Genomic DNA, 10979 nt, shown 5'->3' on the forward strand with positions numbered 1-10979 from the left:
CCTATATTTAATTTGTTCCTATGTAGAACTCCTCCAATCCTGCTTTTGCATAGGAAAATTAAACAAGATAGAGTTATCTAATACTTTATCAAATTACTTTTGTTTACATACATTCATGATCTGGGCAGCTGGAATGAATGAAGTATACTTCAATTATTCCATGTTGTCTAGAAAATACAGTCATCCTTTAAACAATAACCAACATTACTAGGATGCCAGGGCCTAACCAACTAACAGCCTTGGTTGCAACAAGCAAATTAAAATTAGGTCATGGAGGCTCAACAGGAGGGACAATGTTTCATTCACTTGGCACATATCGAGGAATACACATTAGTACACATGTTGTACACCATGGGATGCAGAAAGATCTCATTATAATACAATAGTTAGCCATGCCCAATGGAATATAAAATTAAGTTAAATGTAGAAAAGGGAGAAGTTATAAATTTCAAAAGATATCTTGGTTCAATTATGTGCATGAAAAGTGAAACAAGAATAAGCAATGCAGAGAAAATGTATATAAAACTAAGACATAAAATTTAACTGTGTGATGGAAAACTTGCACAAACAATTGCCTATATACTTATACAAGTAACACATATATCGATGTAGAATTAAGAACAACGATCAGGGATCCAAATATATGATTGTTTCAGATTCTACGAGTATTATTACCATTTACCACTGATGATTAGTGAGTTATACTGTTTGTCAGAGCAAATCAATATTTTTATATTCCTTTTCAATGACTACAAAAATATGGATAGTATACCACCATCTAACTGACAAACAAAACAGTTGAAAGTATAATGGTGCTTGCTGTAGCTGCAACAACTCACTCAAAACACACTTCCATTTTCAAACACTGTTACTGAGTAACTGTATCACTAAGAAAAAACATTTTCAAGCAATATTACTGAATAACTGTATCCCTAAGAAAAACTATCATAATAATGAATGCCTGAAATGTTTTGCAGGACATACAAACAACAGCAGAGTAATAGTAGTAGTAGCAGTAGTAGTGAGAGTTCAACAGTAGTTTAAGGTCACTGTTTAAAGATCATTCCATTCCAATAGTCTATGACCAAGCACTTGCCTGCTTTAAGCCTTTATGGAAGACAAGGATGCCCACTATCTGCCCTTTGCACTCACAAATAGCAGATTTCTTAATTTCCACATGTATGTATTACAAATTTATAAAATAATTGTAACAACAATAGATAAGTCAAAACCAAAGTGATTTTTGGTCATTCTTGACTGCATCTGACCATACAAGTACCACTTCATAATTTTTATTTTGCTTGACACTTTATTCCCTAAAATATGAAGTGTAAACAAAATTTCTCTGTTTTCTTGTTTGCTATTTATGCTAAGCATCCATCCACTTCTTATTAAAACCTCACTCATATATATTTTTGGCTCCATCCATCCAACTTATCTTCAGCTTCCTTTTCACTTTCTATTTTATGCTTGGTCAATCTTTCACCATTCACCTTTTTCATGTAACCAAACAATTTGCACTTTCGGTACTGACTTGTTTATTTTTAACAATTTTATAAAAAAGGTGGACTCAAACAAACAAATGCTTGTGTCATTCAACCTATCAATCCTGAATCTGAGGTATCATTCATTCCACAATATCTAATGCCCCCCCCAAAAAAAAATTATTAATTAATCAATTTAAAAATTGAATCACTGTACTTCTTCCTCCACACACACAAAAAAAAATGAATATGCATGCCAAACTTCATATCATTACCACAGAAAAGCTTCATGTATCCTTATCATGCTTCTCACTTCATGCAAAAAAAAAAAAAAAAAAAAAAAAAGAAAAGAAAAAAAAAGGATGAGGGAGAACGATGCTCAAGAGGTGTTCAGTGCACTCCTTTGGTACACGCAGCTCAGGCTGTTACTTACTTGCAGTGCGCTGTTGGGAGCCACTGATTTCAATGCCTTTGTTGCCCTCACATAGCATTACCTGGTAGCCTCTATCACACACAAGCTTCCATATTCAGCTGGATAAGTGCAACTTAGATATGAAGTTGCAACTCATTGCCATCTCATTCTCCTACTGTTCCACTCAACACACCTGCTGAAAGTTACCTTAACTCCAAATTTGTATAAGCATCAGTAGGATTACCTTTTTCTTTTATGAGTAAATTGGGAAAAAAAAAAAAAAAAACTGTAAACATGAATTTAACAATGTATGTCTCACAGTATAAGTCTTTTAAGGAATGGAATAAACTATAGTGGGCTACCCACACTCAAGGCCATGGCTTCAACTAAATAGTATAGAGCAGTGCAAATACAGCAAATGATATATCAAATACTGCTCTATTTTGTGTACCAAGATGATAATGCAAAGTCAACTTAATTTAAATAAGTTGTAGTAAGAAATATAATTACAACTTCCTCTTGCATGAAACATCAATAACTTTACTCGTCAATCCTATTTACTAGAAAAATACAAGAACCATATATCCACATACACTATCTTCGACACTGCCTATATAAATCTGCATTTTCAACACGTCTTAATTACCTGGCTCTATTTCTCCATGATAGACACAAATAAGCTGAACTGTTTAAAATCCTTTTATATTCTGTTTTAAAACCTGGTTGGCAGTCCATGTGTACTACAATCACTAAATTTTCTGCTTTATAGCAAAAAGGTGCTTAATAGCATGACATCAAACTTATGATGATTGAAATAACTGGTTGGTACTAGGAATGTAGCCATATTTAAAACTACTGGAATGTACCCATGTGGCCTTGGTAACACTGCTTCACCACAATAACATTGGTCATTAAAATGTCACTAAATTCACAACTCACATGCTGCACATCTGTGGTATAACCAGTATTTTTTCTGTCTACCAACACATTCAGTCACATAGCTATCATAAGCACCAGAATGGTCTCACATACATCACCTTAACTGGTTTCTTCACAGTGCATCTTGTTATAAAGTGATAATGAGGATGACTTTACATAACTGAATGTCAAGTAGCGAGTGAAAAGAGAAGCAAAAAAGAGAAAGCTTTAAAAGTGTCAGATGAAAATGGAAACTTGATGAAGCCTCAATATTGATGACTTCCCTGATATCACTGCCATGTATGACCATAAACTTCTCCCATTCCCCAACTATATATGTTATTAATCTTTTTGATAAATGATCAAGAGGTATGTTGTAAGATTTCAGGAGTTAGCAAACTAAATAAATACCCACTATAAACATACAGAAGTAAAAATGTTTAAATTCAGCATATGAAAAACTAAATAAACATATTAATGTTGTATTTGTTGGCTCACAAGCACCTGACAAAATAAATAAATAAATAAAAAATACAACATCATGTATTTAGCTTGCAAATGCTGAATAAATCAAACATTCTATTGTAAGATTAAGTAGGTATGTCTGGTTCTCCAGTAGGGCACAACTTGATACTGATGCTACCAATATTAACATGCGTATCCTACTGGGTACATAGGTAAGTTACTTTTCTGTTATTACATTACATGTGAAAGGAAGCACATTAACACATTTAAAACAATTAGAAATCTCTACTGAACACACAATAATCTAGTCTAGAAGGTAGCAATATCATGATTAGTCAAAAGCATACCTTAAAAATAAATAGTGATGACAACAATAACAATTTACTACTCATGGTGTGTTCTGTTAGGATGTCTATTCTACAGCTTTGGCAGATCAAAATAAAATTACTAATCTATCAGTATCATAAACCAAATTCATTATTTTGGATCACTGACATTATTTATGATTAAAAAGAAGTAATTTCAATTTTCTTAGTCACTCGACATCAGTAATGACATAATGTAGTTCTAAGAATTATTGCATACAATAAAAAAAAATGATAGCAAGAATTCTGAACAAGTTTCAGTATTACATAAACATTTCATTCATAGTCCAAAGACAAATTTACAGTATTCCAAATTTGTTCATATATAATCTTTCATAATCATTTTGGAAAAATGTGTGTGATACTGTGTTTAGCCAATTAGCAATTAAGTAAAAAGAAATGAACAGAAAATGCAACATTAATGAAGCTAAGAGTTTACAAAATACAGAATGACACAAATTCACCAAACTAAGATTGCAATCCTCAAAGGTGCCAATTACTGAGTACCAGCCATTTACAAAATTTACATCCATCTTAAAATCAGAGCAATAAAACTAGATAAATTACCCATGTCAATGGTTTGTAACTGCAGAGAGAGAGAGAGAGAGAGAGAGAGAGAGAGAGAGAGAGAGAGAGAGAGAGAGAGAGAGAGAGAGAGAGAGATCAATGGTTGCTAGCCACTTTTCTACTGAAACCTGTAGCCATTATGTGCCTTGAATAATTTTTTGTCCAAATGTCTCTATATTTCAAGTTGAAATATAATTATAAGCAATTATACATATGTAGAACTCAAGTCTTACAATCATGTCATTTTTTTTTTTTTTTATGTAGGAGGGACACTGGCAAAAAAAAAAAAAAAAAAAAGAAAAAAAAAAACACTGAGATCCCAAGGATGTGTATGTTTTATTTGAGTATTTTGATGAAAGCAAGTGTTTAACCTCAGATTCATACACAATACAGGTCATTTTGACACAAATCTTGACCTTTAAATTTTAAAACACCATTGAAAGACTGACCTCTCCAAGTTCAGTGGACATTAGTATTAATACTGACTTAGTTTCACAGTCCAAACTATGTATCTTTCATAAATGCAATTTCACTTAAAATGTTATTTAAGTGTCTTCTTGATTTTTTCTGTTGAAAATAAGAGCCAAAAGAGGCACTTGTGCAGTGCAACATGTAGACAACACTGAACAGTAGGTTACAAAGTGGCAATGTATGTGAAATAAAAGGGACATCTTGCTACCATTTGTACATTTCTGTGAAATGGGAGCTCATATGTTAGTGCTGGTACTTTGGACACCACTGTAAGCATTATAAAATTATTAGAAAAAATGTTATGGGACCATAACACCTGCTAAGATGGTGAGATGGCTGGATGTTGCTAGACATGACAGTGGGACTCTGGGACTTTGAACATCAATTTCTCTCTCCAAGACGCTGCAATCTTTAGTCATCATTCCTATACCTAAACTTTCACTTCATTCTGTATATTAGTTGATATTTTTTTTAAAAGAAACTAGTTTACCAAATTATTTAGGCATGAATTAAAGATATTTTGCTTGTTAAGAGAAGTTAAAAGATTTTAAATTTTGCTTTATAATTTTAAGTAGGCACATATTGGAACAGACCCACATAATAATTACTATTCATCAATATTTCTGGCTACATTATCACTTTATTTTTAAAAGAAAGACAAAAGTACAAGTCTAGGTATAAGTTAGGAGTCGACACTACTAAGGGCACTGCAATTTTTAGGACTAACACCGGTAAGCAAAAGAATTAATACACTCACCAAATTATTCAAATATTTTTATCTCACCATTTCTTCCAAGTTTAATAGGAAAATATACATTTATATGTTTGGAAATTCATATCCTACACCATCATCAGTTTGTGATCTCATGTGCCTCATTACACTCCTAGAGTAAACTACAAGAATTCAAATTTCAATTTTTAAAAATGCAAAACTGTTATTGAAGAACTTTAAATCAATATATAGAAATCAAAATATATCAAGGATCCCATGAATATATGGCACAAAACTACATTTCCTTATATAAATGAACTGCACTCAGGTTTCTACAACTCTGAAAGGTGGAAGCAACCACTATAACTGTCATAGTCTTTGGTTTTTGGTATCACATGGAAGAAACAACATTCCAAAACAAATATCAAAATGTATTTTATGTTCTGCATTGTATTTGAAACTAGCATTTACTTGGTCTTCTGACTTTCTTGACGTTCTAGTACATCTATCTCTCCAAGACTTAAGGCTGCACTGTACCCCTGCATAAGTGCCAAAACTGACTTGAGTACCCCAATAGGCAAAAGCCCATAGGACAATATGCGCCACAATCCAACACCAGCAATAATTGGTCCCTCTGTAAAATGTAAGAGGTACAATGATGAATAGAATAATTCATTACCAGCACACATGAAGAACAGAACAACCTTGGAAGTGTAGTAGATACGCAAGATGGGATTGGTGTTGGAATCCTCTCCTTTGTGGCTTTTGCGACCTGCCAGAAGAGTTCTGCAGAAGAAAATACAAAAATGTTTTTTTATTTACTTTTATTTTTTTTATTTATTCATTTATTTATTTATTTTATCATTTTTTTTTTTTTTTTTTTTTTTTTGTAAATCGTAGGTTTATCAATTTGTTTCATATTACAATATAACACAAAGATCTTTACTTATTTCTGGCATAAAAAAGCATTTTGGAACTGCCGCTATAAGGAAGGTGGTCTGTATATAGGAATACATTTTGAAATGCCAATTATACGTGGAACTTTAATGCTTTTCACATTATAGATAAATATCAAAAAGAAAACCCAATGCTTTTAAATATATTTCCCTATTAATGCTTTTCATTACTAGATTCTCTGAATAATGTAATGTTTTCCACTAGCAGCAGTTTACTCTCATCTTAACTGTCAACCTCTCCTTGTGTTAATTTCATTTGTTGTATTTGTAATGAAAAAATGTGACCTATTTGAAAATCCCAGGTCATGAATATTCTAGATGAAAGTAAACAGAACTCTCTTCAAGAGTACATAATACTTGTAGCCATTACTCACGTGTGGAGGTGCAACCAGTGACAGGATATGTCAATGGTCATAGAAACTTGGAAGAGGAACATATACTGAGGATAAAAGTGGCTCAGGGTCACCAGGAGACACATAGTCCCACAGCGGTCTGTCAGCATGTCCAACATTGCTCCAAACTTTGTGGCTGATGACAGAAATACAATCAAATCATAAAGTTGTGATAACTAATCACAATTTTTCTTAAGTAATCTAATTCAACCAGAACCCATTGAAGAAATACGTCAATGTGTCACGTGTTGTCAAATTTATCCAACTATTCAGTACCATAAGTTTATTTTTAAGCTTTAATATGCAATTCTGTTGGAAGCTGGGAAAGTGGTTTACTTGCTACTTCTCACGTGACTTTCACTGACTGGTCTACTCTATTCACTGCAGTAAAATCAGAAAGAAGTTTTCACACATCTCCTTCATTAAGTACAGGAAGGATGGACAGAAACATGAAACCGAAAAAAATGCCACTAACAAAAATCATTCAACCTTCTTTCAAAGTATAACGGTACCTTGGTTAAGTGCCCTTGCAGCATGACCATCAAAGGCATCTAAGAATCCTGAGAGAATATACATTGAGGCAGCCATGATGTGGTTAGAAGGCATGTAGTAGAATGACAACAAAGCCAGGATAATACGGCCATAACCTAGAAGGGAAAGTCAGGATTAATTATGCTGAAATGCAAATTTGATTAAAAACTTACAAATATACAAAATACATCAATATACTTGGAGGAATTAAACAATTAATGAAGAAAAATATCCCACCACTATCATTTCCATGGGGTGCAAAGCCCGCCCCCTTCACTTAAGTTAGGTTGGGTTAAGTAATGTAAGGTTAGATTAGTGTTTTTAAGGGGGGTGGGATTCAGGGAGCAAAGTCTTACATTTAGATTAAGTTAAACTAGAAATTTATCGTTTTCAAAATACGGCATTTCATCCTTAGACTTTTCATGAATGTTCATATTTGGCATAATTTGACTTCCTCCCACTCAAAATCCCTGCTTTCTCACCAGGTCCCCAAGCTTGTCTGAGGGATTAGGATGATGGGGGAAGGATGGGGGGACACACCAATTATAAAGAATTAACAAAGAAATTTTTGAGTTAAATCAACACTGAATCATTAGGTGAGCCACCAGGTGAATCAAGTAACATTCTAACCATGAGCTTTGCCTCGCGGTATCCCCTTATTATTTAGAGTTCGATATTTGTTATTTCTACATTTGCAGAGTTCTACTATCAAAACATTCCTAATGATGAGATATACATGATGAAATTAATAAGGATTTACTATTTGAAGGATACTGTTCATTTCAAGCAGTGTTGTCTGATGATAAACACTGAACAAACACTTCGATGTGCGTACGCTTACACCTGCTGCATACAGGTGGGTAACAATCCGACATTCTTCAACCGCTGCAAGTAATCATCTGCATCCTCATGTATGACAATACTTATCGATCTGAGTGTCTACATAGCATGGCTAGGCCTAGACCTACACCGCACCCACTCACCAATAAGGTTTGGGACGAAGATAAATATGTTCTCAGCCATCTTCAGTGTTGTTTTTCTTTCGTTATCTTCTATCAACACCACGTCAAGCACTGGGAAGGTGCCACAAATGCCTCGCCCTACTCAGGCTTCAAGAGAGGCACTTCACTTCACTACTCGGCCCGTCAACCTACTGCAGTGTTGCCAACTATGTTATGAATAGATCATGTTATTGAACCCTTAAAAACGCTGTTGGTATTCAAACACAAGAAAATCACCGTTAAAATCTATGGATTTATTTTGTTGTCACTGCAGGTGAATCAACACATACTGCAGTCCATATGCTTCAGTTCTTGAATATTTTTTTCAAGGTAAATTAATTATAAGACACAATTTTATCATATAAAGTTGTTTAGGACTGGGAGATTCTATATATCCTTAACAGGTAATTTCAGTACTAAAAAACAAAAAGGAAGAGACGCAAATCAAGTTCTTGGACCAATACAGACAAGAAGCCACAGACCGCGCAGTGGAGGACGAGCAGCACTTCAAGATACACAGGAGCTGAAGATGGAGGCTTGCAATCTATGGTGAGTAAGGCGTGGGGATCAAAGGCAGTGGTCCAAAGTAAGGAGAACCCGTCAGTGGGAATTTCACGACTGATAATAAGTATTGCTACCTTAGTTTGACATGGCATGAGAAAGAACATGTGGATGTGATTTCTGATGCCATTATTTCTGAGCGATTGAACATAGTATAGAACTCCCAAAATATTAAAAGAAAAATGGAACATATCAAGATGGTAGCAGAAACTTGTTTAAATCATGACGGAGCATATTTTTTTTTTCTTTTTTCTTCTTCGCTTACTTATTTATCTATGAAGCTCTGTTTTATGATTTTGTATATATACTTATTCCGCTGTGTGATGCGTAGTAGTAAGAAAAAAAATGCGTTTTTGCTAAAATCAAGGTCACAGAAGTTTAGATTGACTTTATGACCTAGTAAACTTTTATGCATGGTTTGTAGGGGTGTAGCATATAGGGGTGTATAACACCGCTGTTTAAACACTTTAGAAGATCCTCCTCTCTTTTACGAAAAAAAAAAAAAAATTACCTTGGCTCCTTTCTACAATGACAGGAAATAAAAAAAAAAGTTAGACAGCCATTTTCCTGAAGATGACTTTCTTACTAATATATATAAAAACTGGTTGGTGTTCGCATGCAGTTTGAACACATTCTTATAAAACTACTTTATTTTGTGAGGATAAAATGAACTCTATTAGATAGGAACCAATTAACATGCAGGAAGAGTGCCTCATGATTATATATATATATATATATATATATATATATATATATATATATATATATATATATATATATATATATATATATATCATTAATGTTATCTATATGATGACACAAAGACTACTAGAGTTGCATTATGGGAAAAAAAAAATTCGACATACGACAGGTGTTCCAAATCTAAAAAAAAAAAAAAAATCCCTACGATTATTTTTGTATACATTCTGCTAATCATTTTGTCAAGGCAGTTGTTAACTATTTGCAACACATATTTACAAAGGACCACGATATATTTAGCGCTATGATAATCCATGTGAACAAAATAGATTTGCGCTTTCTGAGCGCAAGTAAGAGCAACTTGTAATGGGGAAATGGCCAATTGTTACTCAATACTTCAGTATTTACAAAACAGAATATCGAATTGTATTTAAGTAAAGAAAGGAATATACTCGTATGCCATATGAAAAAATATCTGAGCTGCTTTTAACTGTTAATTTAAGAGTATGAAAATCAACAGGAAGTTGAGGGCTGAACACAAATTCTGCCCTAATGGAGACTTAACACCCGCATGGTATTACCTGGATATATTATACTTATTACTATTAATGCCTGGAAAGAGTGGTGGATGCTTATCTCATATTCCATTACTTAAATACACGTATTATGTTAAACCCCTTTATTTTGCGTTACAAGCGATAGATATCCCAGCCATTTAAATACTTTAAGTTCGAGGAAATAACACCCAAAATGTTAAAGGATGAGTGTAGCTGATGGATAAAATAAGGAAATGCATCGTATATAATGAGTATGGTGTATATATTTTACCTGTATTATAGATCCGTTCGCTGTGATTTACTGCGTTTGGAAAACCATGGCAATAAGAATGGTGGGTAGGTGAAACGAAATGCCACATGCAAAACAACAAGTAGGTATATTTATCAAAGGATATTTTATTGGTGTTATTATTTCTGTTTGTATACAGAGGACGCCTGCGCACAGGTGAGGCGGTCAGTCAGTCACGTGACGAGCCGGCCCACCAATGAGCTGCCATATTGTGCCGGTGTGTCCATATACTAATCTGGATTTTCATATCTTCGTCCTTTTCTTTTCTTTTCGTTTGATGTTCTGGTCTCCATTCCCTCCATCTCTTACAAAAATGAATTACGTCAAAATCATGCGTTTTATATACGGAAGGCTTAGAGTGAGCTGTGCTAATTCCATGCATAGTATGAGTTTTTTGGTGAAATGGACATTAAATGAGCAGAATTGTTTTGTTCTCGGTGAAGGCAACGAAAGAATAACAATCATCATAATAATCCTTTTTTCCGGTAATCAAGTGGTAAGTGGCTCTAACCCTTTCCATGACAACATGAAAGAAAAGAGTTGTTCGACAAAGAGGAGCTGTGGATATATCAAATACATACTTTCACTGAAAATAATCC

General features: G+C 33.8%; 1 protein-coding gene across 1 annotated transcript; it reads right to left on the reverse strand.

The window, feature by feature from the left end:
* Positions 1-70: 70 nt before the first annotated feature.
* LOC135106929 (CDP-diacylglycerol--inositol 3-phosphatidyltransferase-like) lies at positions 71-8750 on the reverse strand. Its single transcript, XM_064016382.1, has 4 exons — positions 8257-8750; positions 7255-7389; positions 6725-6878; positions 71-6180 (listed from the first exon to the last, which is right to left on the reverse strand). Exons 1-4 carry the CDS (start codon positions 8294-8296, stop codon positions 5862-5864), a joined length of 648 nt encoding a protein of 215 aa, XP_063872452.1. The 5' UTR covers positions 8297-8750; the 3' UTR covers positions 71-5861.
* Between the last annotated feature and the right edge of the window lie 2229 nt (positions 8751-10979).

This window comes from Scylla paramamosain, chromosome 14, assembly GCF_035594125.1.
Source record: "Scylla paramamosain isolate STU-SP2022 chromosome 14, ASM3559412v1, whole genome shotgun sequence".
NCBI classification, from domain to species: domain Eukaryota; kingdom Metazoa; phylum Arthropoda; class Malacostraca; order Decapoda; family Portunidae; genus Scylla; species Scylla paramamosain.

What these genes read in the sequence shown, in the direction of transcription:
- LOC135106929 (XM_064016382.1), bottom strand. Translation starts at nt 8,296, where the DNA reads ATGGCTGAGAACATATTTATCTTCGTCCCAAACCTTATTG. An exon ending in TGCAAGGGCACTTAACCAAG is followed by an intron (nt 6,879 to 7,254) that starts GTACCGTTATAC and finishes TTCTGTCATCAG; the next exon opens with CCACAAAGTTTGGAGCAATG. An exon ending in CACTGGTTGCACCTCCACAC is followed by an intron (nt 6,181 to 6,724) that starts GTGAGTAATGGC and finishes TTTCTTCTGCAG; the next exon opens with AACTCTTCTGGCAGGTCGCA.